At 38.8% G+C, this 21,796-nt stretch overlaps 1 protein-coding gene across 1 annotated transcript; it reads left to right on the top strand.

Moving 5' to 3' along the window:
- The first annotated feature begins 4,097 nt into the window (after positions 1-4,097).
- TDO2 (tryptophan 2,3-dioxygenase) lies at positions 4,098-20,845 on the top strand. The gene is made up of 12 exons (XM_040251517.1): positions 4,098-4,201; positions 4,418-4,523; positions 6,218-6,308; positions 8,471-8,541; positions 9,589-9,716; positions 11,021-11,207; positions 12,684-12,791; positions 15,647-15,758; positions 16,322-16,379; positions 17,589-17,668; positions 18,524-18,614; positions 20,299-20,845. The coding sequence occupies exons 1-12, from the start codon at positions 4,167-4,169 to the stop codon at positions 20,450-20,452; spliced, it is 1,221 nt and encodes a 406-aa protein (XP_040107451.1). The 5' UTR covers positions 4,098-4,166; the 3' UTR covers positions 20,453-20,845.
- Positions 20,846-21,796: the final 951 nt, after the last annotated feature.

The following is a 21,796-nucleotide window of genomic DNA, read 5'->3' as shown; positions in this document are numbered from 1 at the left end:
ACACACACACACACACACACACACACACACACACACACACACACACATGATCCAAGTGGAATCTTATTTTGAAAAAGAAGAAAACTGTTTCTAAAATATCTAATTTTTCTAATTCATAGTGAAAGAAGTTTCCTTATTTCTTTCACTAGTATAGGGACCAGTATGTGGAGAACACTTCTCAACCTTAAAGAGAATAGAATAAAGTATTTAGCTGTATTCTTTGTAAACTCATAGCTAGTTAAACAACCACGTGGAGCAAGAGGAGCTATTAAATATTCTCAGCTTCCAAACACTCCAGGCCAGGATACCAGGACCTGTTTCTGTCTCTCCTGCTGACAAACCCCTGTCCTGGGAATAAGCAATTGCCAGATGTATCTGTAAAAAGGGCTTCCCAGGTGGCTCAATGGGCTTCTCTTGTGGCTCTGCTGGTAAAGAGTCTGCCTGCAATGCAGGAGACCTGGGTTCAATCCCTTGGTTGGGAAGATCCCCTGGAGAAGGAAAAGGCTACCTGCTCCAGTATTCTGGCCAGGAGAAGTCCATGGACTGTATAGTCCATGGGGTCACAAAGAGATACAACTGAGTGACTTTCACTCACAGGTGGCTCTGTGGATAAAGAATCTGCCTGCGGTGAAGGAGACACAGGTGAGGTGGGTTAGATTCATGGGTCAGGAAGATCCCCTGGAGAGGGGAATGGCAACCCACTCCAGTATTCTTGCTTGGGAAATCTCATGGACAGAGGAGGCTGGCAGGCTACAGACCATGGGGTTGCAAAAAGACAGACACAACTGAGGTAACTGAACACATATACACACCTGTATATCTGCAAAAACCCCAAGGGAATATGGGGGTCAAGGAGGTGGCTTACATGATTTTCAAGTTCTTATAACGTTTTCATGCTGTTTATCCTTCTGTAAAACTGCATTAATGTTACAATTTATTGTAGTCATAAAATCAGAATTGTGCTTCCCTGGTAGCTCAGCTGGTAAAGAAGCTGCCTGCAATGAAGGAGACCCCAGTTCGATCCCTGGGCTGAGAAGATCCCCTGGAGAAGGAAATGGCTACCCACTCCAGTATTTTGGCCTGGAGAATTCCATGCAGTCACAAAGAGTTGGACATGACTAAGTGACTTTCACTTTCAAGATCTTTGAAACTACAGTCAATTTTAAGCATCTTCATTTCTTTGAATGAAATTGATACATATACATGTTAATTTTCCCATATCACAAACTAGTCAGTGGTAGAACTATGGACAGAGGTTCGTGACATTGTACAGGAGACAGGGATCAAGACCGTCCCCATGGAAAAGAAATGCAAAAAAAGCAAAATGGCTGTCTGGGAAGGCCTTACAAATAGCTGTGAAAAGAAGAGACGCAAAAAGCAAAGGAGAAAAGGAAAGATATAAGCATCTGAATGTAGAGTTCCAAAGAATAGCAAGGAGAGATAAGAAAGCCTTCCTCAGCGATCAGTGCAAAGAAATAGAGGAAAACAACAGAATGGGAAAGACTAGAGATCTCTTCAGGAAAATTAGAGATATCAAGGGAATATTTCATGCAAAGATGGACTCAATAAAGGACAGAAATTGTATGGACCTAACAGAAGCAGAAGGTATGAAGAAGAGGAACTGTACAAAAATGATCTTCATGACCCAGATAATCATGATGGTGTGATCACTCACCTAGAGCCAGACATCCTGGAATGTGAAGTCGAGTGGGCCTTAGAAAGCATCACTATGAACAAAGCTAGTGGAGGTGATGGAATTCCAGTTGAGCTGTTTCAAATCCTGAAAGATGATGCTGTGAAAGTGCTGCACTCAATATGCCAGCAAATTTGGAAAACTCAGCAGTGGCCACAGGACTGGAAGAGGTCAGTTTTCATTCCAGTCCCTAAGAAAGGCAATGCCAAAGAATGCTCAAACTACCGCACAATTGCATTCATCTCACACGCTGGTAAAGTAATGCTCAAAATTCTTCAAGCCAGGCTTCAGCAATATGTCAACCATGAACTTTCAGATGTTCAAGCTGGTTTTAGAAAAGGCAGAGGAACAAGAGACCAAATTGCCAACATCCGCTGGATCATGGAGAAAGCAAGAGAGTTCCAGAAAAACATCTATTTCTGCTTTATTGACGATGCCAAAGCCTTTGACTGTGCGGATCACAATAAACTGTGGAAAATTCTGAAAGAGTTGGGAATACCAGACCACCTGACCTGCCTCTTGAGAAACCTATATGCAGGTCAGGAAGCAATGGTTAGAACTGGACATGAAACAACAGACTGGTTCCAAATAGGAAGCGGAGTACGTCAAGGCTGTCTATTGTCACCCTGCTTATTTAACTTATATGCAGAGTATATCATGAGAAACGCTGGGCTGGAAGAAGCACAAGTTGGAATCAAGATTGCCGGGACAAATATAAAAAACCTCAGATATGCAGATAATACCACCCTTATGGAAGAAAGTGAAGAGGAACTAAAAAGCCTCTTGATGAAAGTGAAAGAGGAAGGAGAGTGAAAAAGTTGGCTTAAAGCTCAACATTCAGCATACTAACATCATGGCATCTGGTCCCATCATTTCATGGGAAATAGTTGGGGAAACAGTGGAAACAGTGTCAGACTTTATTTTTTTGGGCTCCAAAATTACTGCAGATGGTGATTGCAGCCATGAAATTAAAAGACGCTTACTCCTTGGAAGGAAATTTATGACCAACCTATATTAAAAAGCAGAGACATTGCTTTGCCAACAAAGGTCCATCTAGTCAAGGCTATGGTTTTTCCAGTAGTCATGTATGGATGTGAGAGTTGGACTGTGAAGAAAGTTGAGCGCCGAAGAATTGATGCTTTTGAACTGTGGTGTTCGAGAAGACTCTTGAGAGTCCCTTGGACTGCAGGGAGATCCAACTAGTACATTCTAAAGGAGATCAGTCCTGGGTGTTCTTTGGAAGGAATGATGCTAAAACTGAAACTCCATTACTTTGGTCATCTCATGTGAAGAGTTGACTCATTGGAAAAGAATCTGATGCTGGGAGGAACTGAGGGCAGGAGGAGAAGGGAATGACTGAAGATGAGATGGCTGGATGGCATCACCGACACGATGGATGTGAGTTTGAGTGACCTCCGGGAGTTGGTGATGGACAGGGAGGCCTGGCATGCTGCAGTTTACAGGGTCGCAAAGAGTCGGACATGACTGAGCAAATGAACTGAACTGAACTGAACTGAGAGCCAAGGCTGGAAATGAGGCTTTTGACCTCTAATGACTGATGAATTAGACATAAACTGACCATTGAGATAAATAGGAAAAGCCATCTCTGTGTGGTTCTTTGTGCACTGCAGTGGTGGATAGGGAGGATGGAATTTCTGCTCTGGCTCCATGGATCCCAAAGCAACAGTAGAACTTAAGCCAATCAATAATATTTTCTAGAAAGAATACTTTCTCATGGACATGCTTTGGAACTCCAGTTATGTTATTCCTGTTTTAAAATTATCTGCAGACAAAGTGGGTTGACTCCCAGTGCCCTGTAGTCAGTATGCCCAAGTGTCAGAAAATTAATAATATGCATTTAAGTTCTAATACAGTAAGCAGCCTGACTGCTGCTAATTATTAAATGAGATTCAGACCAGGAAAACTTTGAAGAGGGCTGAAATTAGGGTTTAAGTGTGAATCCTGTCTCTGTTGAATAATGGATTTCTTTCTCCAGAGACACTCAAGGTCCATCTTTGGCTTTGGAGTTGTAAAAATATCCACATCTAAGACCAAGAGAATAAATATTTGTTTTTTAACAAGCTCATCCTCTTATACATTCTAACACTATGCAAATGTGTTCTTGGAATAGAATAGTTAAATCTTCGGGTTTTAAACTTTGCCTCTCATCGATTTATTTACTGATTGTTACTTTGGATATGAAAGCAGAACTTACCAAGTCAAATACTGTTGGCAGAATACTCAGGTCTATAGCAAACAAACTGCCCCAAACATAAATCCACTCTACAGTCTGCCAAAGTTCAGCTTCTGTACCAATTGAAACAGAAGTCCCACTAGGAGATGCAAAGGGGCTGATTGGCTGGGGCAGGGTGGGCAGGGTACATAAAAGGCAGCTGTGGACCATCTGAGGAGGTCGGTCTCATCATCCAGCTATAGTCAGAGCTCTGGGCTTCCCTGACAGTGTATCTTCATCATGAGTGGGTGCCCCTTCTTAGGAAACAACTTTGGGTGAGTATTTACCTCTATCTTGAGTATGGTTAAGCCTTAGGAACGTCAAATATGAACAGTAATTTCAGAATTTCAAGAGCAAGAGTGAAAACTGTCTTCTACTGTTTAATCATCTACTTTGAAAAGTTAGGAATAAGAGAATTCTCGTTGCTCCTGTTATTCGGTACTGTGTTTTCTCAACTCTATTTTTTCCCCTTTCACTTCTTTCACGTGCAGATATACTTTTAAAACACTCTCTGCACAAGGCAGTGAAGAAGACAAATCACAGGCTGGTATGAATAGAGCCAGTAAAGGAGGACTTATCTATGGGAACTACCTGCAAGTAAGTGGCAGGGTCCTTACAAGGATTATCTTTCATTTTTAGGCCCTAAACTCAGCTACATGACATTTTCTTGTTTGGGATTGTTTTGTGTTTGTTTTTGCAGTTGGGCTTCCCTGGTAGCTCAGCTGGTAAAGAATCTGCCTGCAATGTGGGAGACCTGGGTTTGATCCCTCTGTTGGGAAGAGCCCCTGGAAAAGGGAATGACTACCCACTACAGTATTCTTGCTTGGAGAATTCCATGGACCGTATAGTCCATGGGGTCGTAAAGATTCTCAGTCACCCAAGAGTTTTATGGATCTAAAGATATCTCTTTTTATAGAAATGTATGCTTTTTCGAGCATATATTTTTGTTAGAAAATTCTAAAGACTTGTATGTAAAGATTCACCTGCCCAACAAAAGTACAATAATGGTAGAGAAAGCATAGATAACTGGCTGGCATTGCATGACCTGTTCATGTGAGACCTGGTTACTAAATCCCAGCCTAGAATTGTAAAGGTAGCCAGACAATTTCTCTTTTAAATTATTTATTGTAAAGTGGAAATGTTGAAGACATAAGTTCAGACGAAAGAAAGGTGCTACAAAGAGGTATTTGAACATTATTTTTATCTTTTTTTTTTTTTTTGCCACTTGGCATGTGGGAACTTAGTTCCTTGGCCAGGGATTGAACCCTCACCTCTTGCAGTGGAAGCATGGAGTCCTAACCACTGGACCACTAGGGAAGTTGCTGGAGATTATTTTTAAGATGTGAAATGATTAGAGTCCTTGATGACTTTGTTGATGGGTTTCTAAGGATGAGCTGATAGGCAATGTTAAGACCTTCTTAGAACTGACTTTTTAGGAGAATAAAAGAACAGCAGACACACAGTAGGCTAAACAAGTTATAGAGCTTTTATGGCCCTGGCTTCAAGAGACGGAAGGGATGTGATTTCTCAGTGAGGGTAATAGTATGTATTAGGATAAATTCCTGGGCTTCCCCAGTGGCACAGTGGTAAAGAATCCACCTGCCAATGCAGGAAACTCTAGAGACTCGGGTTCAAACCCTGGGTTGGGAAGATCCTTTGGAGGAGGGCATGGCAAACCACTCCAGTATCCTTGCCTGGATAATCCCGTGGACAGAGGAGCCTGGGGGGCTACAGTCCATTTGGTTGCAGAGTCAGGCATGACAGCACACACACATACACAGATATAATTTCTTCTGAAAAGAATAAAACTCTTAAATTCAACTCACTCCTTGTGAAGAGACATTAATTGTTTAAAAGACAGTAGATTGGTTCCTGAGTATTTGGGAGACATTTTTTTTTATCATATCATATTCTATTTATTAAAGTTGGTAAAAATCAAGTTTTGCAATTTCAACATCAGTCTTTTTGTAGTATTTTTTTTCCAGTTTTATTGAGATATAATTGACATATAACTTCACATAAGTTTTAGGTGCCCACGTGTTGATTTGATTACACTTACATATGGCACAGTGATTACTACCAGAGCATTAACTAATGCCTGCATCATGTCACATAATCACCTTTCTTTTTTTTTGTGGTAAGAACACTTAAGATCTAGTATACGGTGCATTGTCATTAACTACAATCACTATGGTGTACACTAGATCCTAACTGTAACTTATTCATCATGTAAATAGAAGTTTCTACAAAATCAGTTTTCTATTTTTTTTTTTTTGTTTGTTTGTTTGAAGTTGGAAAAAGTTTTGAATGCACAGGAGCTTCAGAGTGAAATAAAAGGAAATAAAATCCATGATGAACATCTTTTTATCATAACTCATCAAGGTAAGTTGCACACAGGGTTGAACAGTAACTATTCGTAATAGTTTCCCACCAGTAATGAGGAAAGTTACAATGCTTTTAACTGTAGAATGGTGGAAGAGTAAAGGATCACATTTGTTAGGATGCTTGCAAATACTTTGCCATCAGATAAATTATCATAGGTCCTCCTTTTGGGATTTATTACAGTCTTCTTTCTGTTAACTCACTACTTATTGGATCAGGTAGGACTTTGTCCTTAATCCAAAGAGACTTTTTATTTCTTGGAATTCACAAAGAATCTGAAAGTTAAGATATCACTACTTGTCAACTCAGAGCTATTTTCAAGAAATAGATCACTCACATTTACTGTAACTTTACATGTCCTACAGAAATCTGGTACTAAACAGTAATATAAATTTCATCTAAAATGTGTATTCGTTCTCTCCAGACTTCTAACCTCTGGGTAGTGGTTTTTTAATGTAGGAGTCCATGACTTTGGAAGTTTAGGAAGTCTCGGAACTCTTTGAATTTTGTGCAAGATTTCACAAATATGTGTCTTACAGAAGTCTGTTACCCCAAAACATTAAGATTTACTCTAAATCCTTTGTGTCATAATACTGTCCTCTGGTTGATCATTGCCCCATGTCTCATGATGATCAGTGATGCATTTCTAGATGTTTCTTTGTCTTATCCATTCTTTCTGTCTTTTCCTCAAATGATTGTTTTCTTCACTGACTGGCTAATATAACCAACCTCTTTGAGGAAAAAAAATAAAGGAAAATAATTGGCTTAATGTGTTACTTCTTCTGTTTTTTATGTTGACATTCTGTTGGTGGCTTATACCAAGACAAAATCAATGAGGGTAGAATGACAGCAGGTCAGCATACATCTAGAATCAGAAATCTATTTCGAATCCCATCTCTACCATTAAAGATGATGCAACCTCAGTCTTATTTCTGGACCAGTAATTCTCTCCATTTTCCCATCTGTACAATGGGAAGAATGATTACATCTTCTCATTCACAGAGGTCCTGTGAGGATGACATGAGATAAGGTGTGTTACACACTTAGTTCAAGGTACGGCATGCAATGAGCTCATAGTAAATGGCAGCTTGCATCATTTGATGGAGAAACTTTCCTTCCATCAGAACACAAGGTCAGCAGGTCATGGGACCTGCTACCCAGAGTTAAACTTGAAAAATTGATAAATAAACTGATCAAAAAAATTTGATTTGCTTTTTGTCTAAAGATGGAAATTAGATTTCTTAAGTCTCCTTAGCTCTAATTTAAAGGTATAATTTTATTCCTTTCATTAGTACAGAAGCACAGCATTTGCCCAAACAGAATGCATGAGCAATCATTAAAATGATTCATTTCTATGTTCCCCTAATGACTACATTTGCTGTTTAATTTATCTATTTATAAAATAATCACCCAGTGTTTATCTTATCTCAAGTATTATGCTAGGAGCTGAAGGAAACTGATGAATATGGCAGAGTTTCAGCCTGTTCATAACTTGTCCTCCCTGTAAAGTCTAAATCTCTAGAAACAGAAATGTTGTCATACTCATCAGCTTGCGTGCATGCATGCTTAGTCACTCAGTGGTGTCCAACTTTTGCAACCTTATGGATGGCAGCCCACCAGGCTCCTCTGTCCATGGGATTCTCCAGGCAAGAATACTGGAATGGGTAGCCAGTTCCTTCTTCACAGAAGCTTCCCGACCCAGGGATCGAACCCTTATTGCAGGGATCAAACTTCTGTATTGCAGGCAGATTCTTTTCTGTCTGAGCCACCAGAGAAGCCCATTCATTAAGTTAATGAATTATTAATATCTCACTTTATAGATATTCAGCATTACTTCTGTTTCTCCACACACCTCCAGCTTCCACATGGGAAGATAAGATTATTTGCTGTATCCCCAAAGACATTTACAATATTTTGTTGAAAGAAATCAGTTCAAAAATAACATAAAGCATATAGATAACATACCTGACATATTAAAACATTCATTAAAATGAGGCTATTTTAACTTGATCACTAATACTTGTTTGTAGCATAGCATAGGGCTATGTCGGCATTTATAGACTTTTAGGTTACATTTTTATTTCTCTTTCAATGTGTTAGCCTTGCCTTTCATATAATTATGGTCAAAAGGCTCCTGACTGATGATGATCTTCTCTTTGCAGCTTATGAACTCTGGTTTAAGCAGATCTTGTGGGAATTAGATTCTGTTCGTGAGATCTTTCAGAATGGCCATGTGAGTTGCTATGTCACAGTATTGCTTTCATACTTTGAGAGTGTAGAAAATATTATTAATGGGAAAAGTTTAACAGCAAATGGTGGAATTAGTATTTAAGGGGAAAAAAAGGTTTCTAGTGTAGAGTTTAGTCATGTTCTTCCAGTGTAATTATCACCATGCCCTTGCTTTAAGATGCCTTTCAAATTTTATTTTCAAGTCCCTTGTTTATAAATCATTTTTTTCCACTGCAAAAAGTTGTTACAAATGACATTGGATTGCCAGGACAGCTAAAGTAGATTATTTAATCGATAGCTACCAGAATTGTATTTCTAATGAATGTTTGCTATGGGAAGATAGGAGCAATGATGAGGGAGGTTAGACAGGAGGAGAGGTAGAGATAGGGAAAGAGAACAGACAAGATGAGAAGGATGAGCCAGAAGAGGATGAGGAGGAACAGAGTGGGAGGAGGAAGAGTCAGAATCCTGGTGATGTTCCCTCAGTCTCCCTCTGAGCCCACTTCTTGCACACGTACCTTCCTCCATCCTTGGAGGACACAGGACACAGCCTTGTGTTCTCCAGCTCAGAGCCCCTGTGCCAAGGGGGCTGGGAAGGAGAGAACATCCATCCTCAGACTGTGAACATCATCCCCATCCATCTCCATGGCAATTCCTGCCCTTGGTACAGAACAGAGGAACCCAGTGTCTGCTTAATCCTTACACACAAGTTTCCATGTTCTCCTAACCTTAATTCCTCAGAGCAAAACTAAGAGAGACATTTGCTTTGAAATCAGTGGGAGTTGTGTTCTAGAATTTACTTAAATTGTCCTTCCATAGAATCTCTCTAGTTTTAATGAAAAAAAAAAAAAAGATTTTAATGTTGCAGACACTCCTTGCAAACAATTCAGAGTTGCCATTAGTTTAGCATCTACCTAAGGCACATTTTAATGCAAATGTTCCTCTTTAAAGTAGAGATAACATCCACAGGAGTGTATTGTTACTTATACTCTATTTAGTGTCTCCCAGAATTGAGGATTGATTACTCAGTGTCCTGTCTCCTAACACCCAGGTCAGGGATGAGAGGAACATGCTGAAGGTGGTCACCCGAATGCACCGGGTGGTGGTGATCCTCAAACTCTTGGTCCAGCAGTTTTCCGTCCTGGAGACCATGACAGCCTTGGACTTCAATGACTTCAGGTGTGCACGCGGCTTTGCCAGCATGCAGGGGTTACCCTTCCCTTCTGATGGGCTGGAAAGAACGTGCCTGCTATTTTGTGTGGCGTTAAGGAGTCAGTCTTGCTGACAGTCTGTCACTGTGAGCGCTTGGGAGCCGTCATCTCGAAGCATTTGAGTAGCTATTGAAAATATTTCATCTCTTCCTTTTGCATATGAACATAACAGGATCCATTCAATTCAATTCAACATGTGTACCCTGGTTTTATCCCAAAAGGATTTTAGACAGCTTAGCAAAATGGCTTAAAAGGCTGATATAATACACATACTAAATGATTAAAAACCAAAAATACAAGAGAAACAGGAATGATATATAAAGAAGCATGTCACCAAAACTGACAGTATAAGTTATGGATTGAACTATACGTTTTATTTTTTATGTGTTTTAAAATTTTTATTTTATATTACACTACAGTTAATTAACAATGATGTGTTAGTTTCAGGTGTTCAGCAAAGTGATTCAGTTATACATGTACATGTATCTATTCTTTTCCAGATTCTTTTCCCACTTAGGTTATTATGAACTATTTAGCAGTCAAACTATACATTTTATAAGAAAACTTTTTTCATAACTAAGATTTGAGAAGAAATTTTAAGAGCATGGGGTGCAGAAGCAGTGTCCTCTACATGGTTGATAATCAAATGAAACGAAGTGGAATTCCTTTTTAGTATATACTTAACAAATTGAAGTCTTAGTACCAGTTATAGAGAGAACATATAGAGGGACGTGAGGGTTGTGCCTGGTGGGAGTAATCACATTTTGTGATGCCCTGTTTTGTGCTAGGCAACACCCTATTCATTTCACTTGTAAAGTCTCACAGTGCTGAACTTTGAGAATTGAACTTCAAGGAGAAACTGAAGAAAATTTACAAAGGAACTTTTAGCACTACTGAATAAGAAGTATTGCTCAATGTTCATCTGTCTTTACCTTAGGAAAAAACTTAGTATGCATGTACATGTATGCATGTGTATATGTAAGTACACATGTGAACACACATACACAGATATAAACACACATTGGTACACACACGACCCTTCACAAACTATACAAACATCAGCCTGCAGAGAGAATGATGGCTAGGAGCTCGTTGTCCTGATTTGGATCAAGTCCAAGTCATGGGTTCAGCGCTGGGCTGTTGTGTCTGTGCCTGTTGACACCTGCAGAGTCACATGATCACCACCTTCCCCCCTCCCCAAGAAGGCAGTGTTACAATGATTTACAATGTACGCCTTCCCCTGCTCTTCTCTCCCGGGACCTGTTCTCAAAGAGAGTACTTATCCCCGGCGTCCGGCTTCCAGAGTCTGCAGTTTCGCCTGTTAGAAAACAAGATAGGGGTTCTGCAGAGCTTGAGAGTCCCTTACAACAGAAGACACTACCGCGACAACTTCAGAGGGAAAGACAACGCGCTTCTGCTGAAGTCCGAGCAAGAAAGAACGCTTCTGCAGCTGGTGGAGGTGCGTGCGCAGACCTAACGTTTCGCTCAGCACGTGTCGTTCACTGAGCTTCTGCACGATCCGGACTTCAAAACTCCTGTCGAAATTGGGTTGCATTTGTTGTAAATAAGAGAAGAATGAATTTATAAAAATACTTCAACTGGTAAATTCCACTAATTAAAGTATTAAGAACTCTCGAGAACTTCAGAGATATTTCTATAGTCAATGATAATGTTAACATTTAATAACCTCTATATCTTATTAAAACAATCCTTTTAAACATTCCTGCTAAGCAACTAGCCTTGGGTTAGCTGATTTTTAAATTGGGTATGGTTATTTAGTGAGATTTACTTTAAAATATTCCATAATTGAAAAGTTCCACAAGTTGAGTATGTTTCTTAATTAAACTACATCACTAAGGTTCATCACTAAGGTTCTGTCCTTCAGAATTTCCCCCAGTCATATCTAATTCTCTGTGGGTCTGTACAGGAATTATTAGTTTCTGCACAAGAAAATTATTAAATAAGGATTGTACAGTCTTGATTTTCTGGACAAAGGCTTTTACTTTGCAAATTAAACCTTTATTTTAGCAAATTATGCTCTGCTCACTAATCCCCTGGGCATTGTAAATACAGATTTAGGTTAATATACTATTAATGCCACTTAAGTGGGCTTCCCTGGTGGCTCAGACGGTAAAGCATCTGCCTGCAATGCGAGAGACCTGGGTTCGATTCCTGGGTTGGGAAAATCCCCTGGAGAAGGAAATGGCAATCCACTCCAGCACTCTTGCCTGGAAAATCCCATGGATGGAGGAGCCTGGTAGGCTACAGTCCATGGGGTTGCAAAGAGTCAGACACGACTGAGAGACTTCACTTCAATGCCACTTAATGGCTATAGAAAAAGAATCACAAAGTTAAATTCAAAACTAAGAATAGGCTACATGAGAGCTCACAGAGATGCATGGACTCATTTTTATTTCTAGATTAAAATTCCTGTGGAATCTTGAAATAATTGAGTAGCTAGCTGATTTCAAAGTTGCTAAGTACAAAGTATCCTTGCATTTAGATCAAATCAAATTATATATGTTATGATTCCTTCAGCTCCTAAGACATAAACTATTTTGAGAATAAACCAGTATACCTCATTAAAACAACATATACATATGTTCATAGATCTATAGAACAAAATTGGAATATCTGTAATAATTGTTAGTAAAAAGTAAAATTTTAATATGATTGCCTTCTAGATTAGGAGAAAAAAACACTGCTGTTTTATAAATGAAGAAACTGAAGGGGAGAGGAGATGCTCAGTGGTAGAGCATTTGACTGCAGAAATTGAAAGGAAAGAGAAACATTTTCATACAAAAAGATTAAGGATGTACTGACATTTTCCTCAAAACCAGGAAAATTTTATATTTCAAGTTCACAGATGTATATTACAAAACATTTACATATTTTAAATTTTACGATGTATTCACTTGAAAAATATTTACTTCAGGCATGGCTGGAAAGAACTCCAGGTTTAGAGCCGCATGGATTTAACTTCTGGGGAGAGCTTGAAAAGAACATTGTCAAAGGTTTGGAAGAAGAATTCACAAAGATTCAGGTATTTGTGAAACCATAAGTAAACATAAGTTTACTATAGGAGAAGTTTTGGGAATTTTATTTTAATTTTATTTTATCTTAGTGTTTCATTTTCCTTATATTCTTTTTCTTTTACATGTGCATCTGCTTGGAATATATTACACAAGTGATTTAATTTTATTGATGCATAATAAAAAATAAATGAAGGAGTTTATTGTAGGTAAGATTTTGAGGAGATGAGACTAATAGACATTTTTCATTTTTCTTGAAAGTTGCATGTTATGATTGCTTCTAGACAGAAGTGGGCTCACAAAGGACCAGTCAACCAATACATTAAATCACGTAATTTCCCCTTCACTTGTGTGTGCTGAGTTCTTCCTGTTGGCTGAATTCTTCCTCAGACAATGGAAAACTTCTCTCAGTTAAAACAATACTGTTGACTCCTCAGATTCTCTCCTGTTACGGGCCCTCTTGTTTCTTCATGACCAAATTTTGGGAAGAGTTGTTTCAGTTCTACATCTTGAGAGGCTATGTGCACCATTGCAGTGTTATCACAATCATGGGTCAAATTCCCCTTCCCTTCTTGGCGACCCTGCAACATACCCTTCTGCTGCCTAGTTCATTTGCTTCCCTCCCTTCATTGGCAAAACGTAAAACATGAGTATTTACCTCACTGGGATATTGTGACCATTACATTGGATTCATATTTGCAGGGTATTTAGAACAGCAGTGAGTATAATTATTTCTTTTTCTCCATCTAATTCTCACCCTGGTTCAGTCTGCCTTCCTGTCATTCACAAATGACCCCCCGTATGTAAATCCAATGGCCGTTTTCTCTTCATGTTATTTCACTTCCTACTGGCTTTAATACTAATGACTACCTACACTTTCTTGAACATTTCCCCCGCTCCTGCCCCCTATGGTTTTGGTATCAACAGTTTGTCCTCACCTAGCTTTCTGACCCTTACTTCTCCAACTCTTTCATGGATTCATGTTTCTTTTTGAAACCAGTAACTGATGGAGATTCACAGTGCATGGGCTCAGGTCCCTTGTATCCTCTTTTTCCTCTTCCACTGGGTGAACTCATTTCCACCTGCTGCTGCGGCATCTGCTTAGATACCAGTAATTCTCAACTGTTTATCTCTAGCTTATTTGGCTCTTTGAATTTCAGATTCCATTCTTCTTTCCCAGATAACTCTTTCCCAGTCTTCAGGTCTTGGTTCAAGGAAACCTTCAGCAGGAAGGTCTTTCCTGACCTCTCTGCTACTATAAGTTGTGATGGCATGACATTGCTCCTTTACTTCACTGCCCGTGGTTGCAATTATTTAAATTTTTTTTTCAAAAAATCTAGGTATAGTTGTCTTACAATGTTGTATTAGTTTCTGCTGTAAAACAAACTGAATCAGCCATATGTATACAAACATCCCCTCTGTCTTGAGACTCCAACCCCCCGCCCCTCCCATCCCACCCCTCTAAGTCATCACAGAGCACCAAGCTGAGCTCCCTGTGCTATACAGCAGCTGCCCACTAGCTATCTATTATATGCTAGCGTATATATAGGGCTTCCCAGGTGGCACAGTGGTAAAGAATCCACCTGCCAGTGCAGGAGATACAAGAGCAGTGGGTTCGATCCCTGGGTGGGGAAGATTCCCTGGAGGAGAAAATGGCAACCCACTCCAGTATTCTTGCCTGGAAAATCCCATGGACAGAGGCTACAATCCATGGGGTCACAAAAGAGTCAGACATGACTGACTGAACACAAACCTGCATAGTGTATATATAATCCCAGTCTCCCAATTTATCTTGCTCTCTTGCCCTCTGTTTCCAACTCTCCATGTCCACACATTTGTTCTCTATCCATTTATCTCTATTCCTGCCCTGCACTGTTTACAATAGCCAAGATCTGGCAACAACCTAAATGTCTATCAACAGAAGAATGGATGAAGATATGGTACATTTAAAAAACAGAGTATTACTCAGCCATAAAAAAGGAATGAAATTAGGTCATTTGTAGAGAAGTGGATGCACCTAGAGTCTTTCATACAGAGTGAAGTAAGTCAAAAAGAGGAAAAATAAAGTATATTAATGCATATATGTAGAGAAATGATACAGATGAACCTAGCTGTATAGTTGTAATTTAACAAGTTTTCAGTGTTTCAGTCCCACCAGATAGAGATCAGGGGACTCAGTTTTTGCTCACAATTTTTTTCTCTATCACTAGCCTGACATTTACTGAATAAATGAATAGTCCACTGGCCATAGAAGGCACACACATTCTGACCACATGATATGCTTGATTTGGTAAATGGAAGTCAGCTGGAGTAACTGATTTTTGCTCCAAGTAATGAGTTCTAAGTAGTGAATGTGTTGAAGGCAGGAAAATGCAAATTTCCTTAAACAAATCAATAAATATCAAGTGAATAAAAATATAACAGTGAAAAATATCTAAGGAATTGTATTTATAGAATATTGCACTGAAGATAGAATTTCAGTAGAATTAGTAGTTTCTCTGACTAGGAATTCTTAACTTTTCCTAAGTGGAATTAATTTACTCCCTGTATTAAGTAATTGTTGTCTAAAATTAGACATTATTGACCCCTCATAGTCACTCCAGTTTTGCCCGAGTTCATTTATCATGACATTTATGAAAAGAGTATTTGAGTTTAACAAATCATTTAAACTTAAATAAAAGGGTGGAAGCAGTGGGCATGAGGGAGGGCCTGTCTCATAATTTCCAAGCTCTAGTCTTAGATGATACAGTGCATATCCTAGGGACACCTTTTCTGCACCTGGGCTAGTCTATTTCTCACAAGCAGTATTTTCTAAAATAAGAATTTATTTTCTCTTGGGAATATTAATGCAGCTTTTCTCCCAAAGGCTAAGGAAGAGTCAGAGGAAAAGGAGGAACAAATGGCTGAATTTCAGAAGCAGAAAGAGGTATTACTGTCCTTATTTGATGAGAAACGTCATGAGCATCTCCTTAGTAAAGGTAGGCATTTCTATTCAGAGGATCTTTTCCCTAGAACATAAGACTGTGAGACCCAAATACCAAACCCTACTTTGGGGGGATAAAATGGATGATATTTCCACTCATAGAAGTAAGGAATTTTAAAATTTATCTTGCAAGTTATCTTTATCAATTTTTTCTTTTTTAAAAGTGACAAAATATATTTAACAAATTTTATAATTCTATAATTTAGTTGCATTATTTTCAATGAGATATAAATGATACAGGAACAAGTATTTAGAGGAAAAAAGGTTGCATCCTTTTGTCTGTGGCTATTTATTGCATGATTTCTAACTCTATTTAAAAGTTTTGAGAATTTAAAGTGTGTGTGTATATACATGTATGTATTATTTTGTCTTTTAAAATCTAATACTAAAATAATGTTTTAAATGATAGTTTTCCAAATTCAAGCTAAGGGATTAAATATTTAACTAACATTCACATTATTTTCTAAAAACATGAACAATTACTTAATGTGATGATGCCAAATTAACATCAGTGCCTTAAATTACCTATTAAATTAAAACTTATTCCATGTCTTGCAGGAGAAAGACGGCTATCATACAAAGCACTTCAGGGGGCCTTGATGATATATTTTTACAGGTAAAAACAAGTCAAAAGAAGAGAATTTGAAGCAAAAAATTGAGGAGTAGATATAGATAATGTATCCAGTATAAAGCTTATACACTGCAATCATGATTTTTAAAAAGTCATTTAGATTTGGGGGAAAGCTTAGAAAATAAATGTGAAGTTTCATGAGGTTTTTCTTTATTTAAATAGTAAGAGTCCAATGTTATCCCTGTCATGGGTTAAACACACACACACATACACATAAGTTAATCAAATATCCTTTTCATTAAATTCTGTGACATTGTGTCCTAAGGACCCAAAGTTGAATCTGTCTCAGAATCTTAGCTATGAAATAGGTTCTGTCATTTAACGACATTCTTATTCCTGTTTTATAAAATGAAAAAGAATGAAGTAGAAGCACCATAGAAATTGCTGTTCTGTTTGTTCTGCAATTTCAAGTCTGATTGTCATCACTGCCCACCATGTCTGAGGCCCATCTGTGTTTCATAATTGAATGTGTCAGAGCAATAGATGCCACGCTTGTATAAAGCAAAACAACAACAACAACAACAAAAAACAAAAAAAAAAACTATGTTTACTGCGTGTCTTACTTGAATTCATTTAGGTTTTTAATCCTCTCTCACCTATTTTTCAGAATGGCAGCAGCATAAAAAACAGTTTTGACTGTTTTCCTCAATTCTTAGGGAATATATGCTATTCAGGCTTATGTATCCTCTGCAGAAAATACACCGAGAGAGTTGACAAAGGAGATGAAAACTGAAATATATATATAAATAAAATTATATATATAAATTAATATATATATATATAATTTTATTTTATTTATATATATTTATTATGTATATATGTATTAGAGGAAAGTTTAACAGGCAGTCTTTGTTTTCACAGTTTAATATCCTTGCCTGGGAGAAGTTTCTGGCTATATTGACTAGAAAAACCTTAGATGGTGTCTGTGTCTGCCTTTTATGAGGATGGGGGTGAGGTGTGACTCTGGTTATTTCATGTACTTCAAGGAATGTTCTAGAATCTTTAAACATACACTGCAAGATGAATTGTGTTATCCCCTAAGCCTGGGAGAGTTATCTAAGCTGTCACAGCTCCCCAGGGGCATAGGGGATGTTGGTTTGGGGCCCAACAGATAGAGTATGTATTCTTTCTGACACATTGGACTTGGCTGGACATGTTTATGGTCCAGATGATGATGGTGGTTTTGTTCCCTAGGGAAGAGCCCAGGTTCCAGGTCCCTTTCCAGCTGCTGACTTTCCTCATGGATGTGGACTCACTCATGACCAAGTGGAGATGTAAGTCCTTCCCCCCAAACTGACCCACAACCCTGCTCCCCTTCAAGTCCCCATTACCCCTCTGTCCTCCACTTGTGTATGTGTGTGTGCATATGTGTGTGTGTGTGTGTGTGTGTGTGTTGAGGGGGATGGGATACTTTGTGAAAAAACAGCTCAGAAATTTCTCTGAGGGCCACCCAGCCAGTGCACATGGCAGGCAGTTTTCAGGGCTCATATGTCCTTTGGGGGCCCAGGAAAATGTTGTGTTTGATTAGGAAGAAAAGTGAAGTCGCTCAGTCGAGTCTAGCTCTTTGCGACCCCATGGACTGCAGTCCACCAGGTTCCCCAGTCTATGGAATTTTCCAGGCAGGAGGACTGGAGTGAGTTGCCATTTCCTTCTCCAGGGGATCTTCCCGACCCAGGGATCGAACCCGGGTCTCCGGCATTGCAGGCAGACGCTTTGCCTTCGGAGCTACCAGGGATCATCAGAAGGAAAAAGTAACTTTAGGTCAAAGAAAATGTTTTAAATTATAGTAGTAATGTGTTCATCTTTGTGTCAATACAATTTGAAAATATAATGCCAGTAGTTTTGTTTAAATGGAGGAAGAGCTCCATGAAGGCGATAGGAACAAGGGCTCATAAAAGTCACCGTGTGCCCTCACCCCTCGCCCTGGCATCCAAGAGCTAATCCTAGGGAAGAATGGATGCACCGCCCAGCCTGGACCAGGCAGAGTGCCAGGCAACCTCCCCTTGTGCCGCATCGGCTCACACGCGAACCTCCCATATGGAATGATAAAGGGGAGCCTTTTCTCAGAGGCAATACTCGTTCCGACCTCTCCCCTCAGCTCCCTGGAGCTAATGTGTGTGTTCACCTAGATAACCACGTGTGCATGGTGCACAGGATGCTCGGCAGCAAGGCGGGCACCGGCGGGTCCTCGGGGTACCAGTACCTGCGCTCCACCGTGAGGTAAGCCGGCCTCCCCCTCCCCTCCGCGCGGCCACCAGCGCCTGTTTCTCCACGGAGGTGTGCCTTATCTAGGCAAGCCACTTACACTTGCTCCTGTCTGAACTGCTGGCAACACATTTATCCTTAAATTAAGGAATTCCTACAGGAGCTTTTGGAGATCATTGTAAACATCCTTGTTTCTGGAAGGCCATCAATGGGATCCTGGGATGAGACGGGGCACCATACCAATATTTTCATCAGTTGTGAGGGAGGGAACCAAGTTAACCCCAGGAGAAGTGTTTTCAACTCATTCTCCCTCAGGTTTGGGCTAGACTAAAATAGGTATCATTAATGTCACCAATGTCCTCTTGGCTAGATGAATGACACAGCTTGTTTACTGAAGTGACATTTGTAGTATTAAAAACCACTTCCATGTCTCCAGAGTGCCCTTTACAAGGAAAGAGGGCAACATTTACTGAGCACTCAAAACATGCTAGAGAGATTTAAAGGACATTCATTTTCTTACTTAGTATTTCCAATGTTATAGATAGATGCTGCTGCTGCTAAGATAGACAGACACATCTGAAAACTGGAAAATGTATATGGCCCCTTGGGAAAGGAGAATCAGCTCAAGAATAAATGAGGTGTTCACATTTAATCTCTAAAATTCTTTAAAAATTTTTTTTTTTGAAGTATAGTTGATTTACAATGTTGTGTTAATTTCTGCTGTACAGCAAAGTGACCCTGAAATTCTTTGTAGTTCACCTATTTTCATCCCTAATCTTACCACCTGATTGACTAAATTATAAAATGCACAGTTTCAGTTTTCATTATTTTTATACATCTTCATTTTCCCAGTTAGATTGAGTGATTCTAAAATTTTATTAGAATTTTTATAATCATTACACATTTTTTCCTTTCCTGGAAATAAATTCTGTGAGCATGAAACCATAAATGATCACAGAAAATGAGCACACCCATCAGTGGTGATGGGAATAGTGAACACAAACCACCTTCCTAGAGTATGTCACTTTCTCATTAAATCATCACAAAGGCCTGGAGAGAGGAAGGGATTGTGGTTTTTATCTGATGAAGTTGGAAACCAAAACAGTAAGCTTTGGACCCCCTTGACCAAGATCACATGAGTTGCAAATGACAGCAAAATATGAACCCAAATTTGATTTTAAAGACAAATGTTCTTCTGCAAGTGAAATGCAAGTGAAAATAGTTGGCTAACAAACACAAAAGCAATTTTAAAGTGAAAACCACTCTTATAGACATTTATTATATAATCTAAGATGGTGTTTCAATATATCAGTGCACTCATGTCTGTTACTTGGCAGCTACTTTACAACTGGGAATTTTATTTGCTTTCAATTTATTATTTTGCATCCCACCCTTTAAAAATCAGAAACAGGAACACATCTTTATCTTCATGAAAGTAGCATGACAGTAATAACTCTAGGTTTTGTTCTGGCCCAGTCTGGTCTGGATCGCTGAAACACGTAATATTGTTTTATGGACATAAACTTTGGATATGGAATAAAAATGAAGCAATCTAAATACTGACACTACTTGATATATATAACACATAACATATGTAATATGATAGAATTTTATTTATGGCAAAATATCATTATTTGAAACTTTAAAAAATCTTTTATATCAATAATTCTAAAACATCTGTATATATGTGTTTTTCCAGTGACAGGTACAAGGTATTTGTAGATTTATTTAATCTCTCAACGTATCTGATTCCCCGACACTGGATTCCGAAGATGAACCCAGTCATTCATAAGTTCCTTTACACGGCTGAATACTGTGACAGCTCTTACTTCAGCAGTGATGAATCGGATTAAAATCATCTGCAAAAATCTATGAATTTGCTTTCTCAGTCCATTTAAAAATTTTTCTATGAATTTTCATGACTATACAGAGTCTTAATGTAATATATGTACTTACATCTATATACATATATAGCATATATTAAACATATAGCACTGTAGCACTGATTCAAACCTAGAAATAATTTTATCACCTCATGTTTGTGATAACAGACTAAACATTAAGAGAAGAAATTCAGTTAAATTATAACATTGTACATAGTGTGTTTTCCTGTTAAAAACAATGTCCTAGTACTTATCTTAATGTAACCATGTAACGTAATGGTTATCTCATTTCAAATATTGTAAGCTTGTAAACTTCAGCTGTTTCAAATATTTTATGCAACAAAATGTGTCATTCTGTACAAAGAGGTGTTCAGTCAAACATTTCGCAAGTATTAAGATTGTTTGTTGACATATATTGTTTTGGAAACATTGATTGCATGTTAGGACTCTTGGTGACCAAGGACAGAAATCTATCTGAAACTTAACTCAAGGGGGTTCACTGGGCAGTTACTCCAGGAGATCCTGTATGTGAGAAAAGCTTGGGAAGCTTGGAGCCCCCAGGGATGGATGCGGGCCCTGGAGACCTCAGTTCTTGGCATTTGGGGGGGAACTGGGTCTCACCTCTTTCTCAGTAGCGGTTGGCCTTGCTCTTCCCTGTTATGGACCAGTTCTGTCCTCAGGCTGCGTCCAGGCTTCAGTACCTCTAGACTCCCAGAGGGAAAAGTGCTCTTCCCAGCCCCAAGGCTCATGGTCTGGGAGGCAGAGCACACCATAAGGCACGGCAGAATTGAGGTGATCAGGGGTATTCTTTCCAGAAGACAGGAGACGCAGATAAACCAAGAAATGACCAAGTTTATTTGTCATGAAAAGTGTGAGACCCAGAGTTTAGATCAGACAGGAGTTCCTTTCTTCTTTTTCTAGCATGGCCTGGCAATATTTGGTAGAATTTCTGTTATGAAAATATTATAAAAAAATTTGGGATATAGAGTAACCTTGACCTAGGGTGATTATCTCTGTAAGAAGCAGGTTCTTGATTCTGAACTATTCTTTGGTCTCAATTGCAAGTTTTTCTTATAAAAATCACACTGTCTAGTTTATCTCTAAATTACATATAATTGCTTTTGCCTATACGTGTGTGTATACATATGTAGTACCTGATGGTGGTTAAGCTGAAAAATCCAAAGACAAATAGCACGGTGGCCGGTGGTAGTCCCTTAAGTTTGAGAGTAAATGCACCTATTAATTACCTATTTTGATACAACGAGGTTAATCCCCAGTTTCCTATCTGTTTAATGGGGATAAAGTTTACAATTT

The sequence above is a fragment of the Oryx dammah genome, unplaced genomic scaffold, assembly GCF_014754425.2.
Source record: "Oryx dammah isolate SB20612 unplaced genomic scaffold, SCBI_Odam_1.1 HiC_scaffold_12, whole genome shotgun sequence".
In the NCBI taxonomy this organism is placed as follows: domain Eukaryota; kingdom Metazoa; phylum Chordata; class Mammalia; order Artiodactyla; family Bovidae; genus Oryx; species Oryx dammah.
This window is presented reverse-complemented; position numbering and strand designations above follow the sequence as displayed.

Bases quoted from the DNA above. Each gene is read 5' to 3' on its own strand.
- TDO2 (XM_040251517.1), top strand. From the start codon at position 4,167: ATGAGTGGGTGCCCCTTCTTAGGAAACAACTTTGG. The intron at 9,717-11,020 runs GTGTGCACGCGG...CTGTTCTCAAAG, and splicing joins TTGGACTTCAATGACTTCAG to AGAGTACTTATCCCCGGCGT. The intron at 11,208-12,683 runs GTGCGTGCGCAG...TATTTACTTCAG, and splicing joins CGCTTCTGCAGCTGGTGGAG to GCATGGCTGGAAAGAACTCC.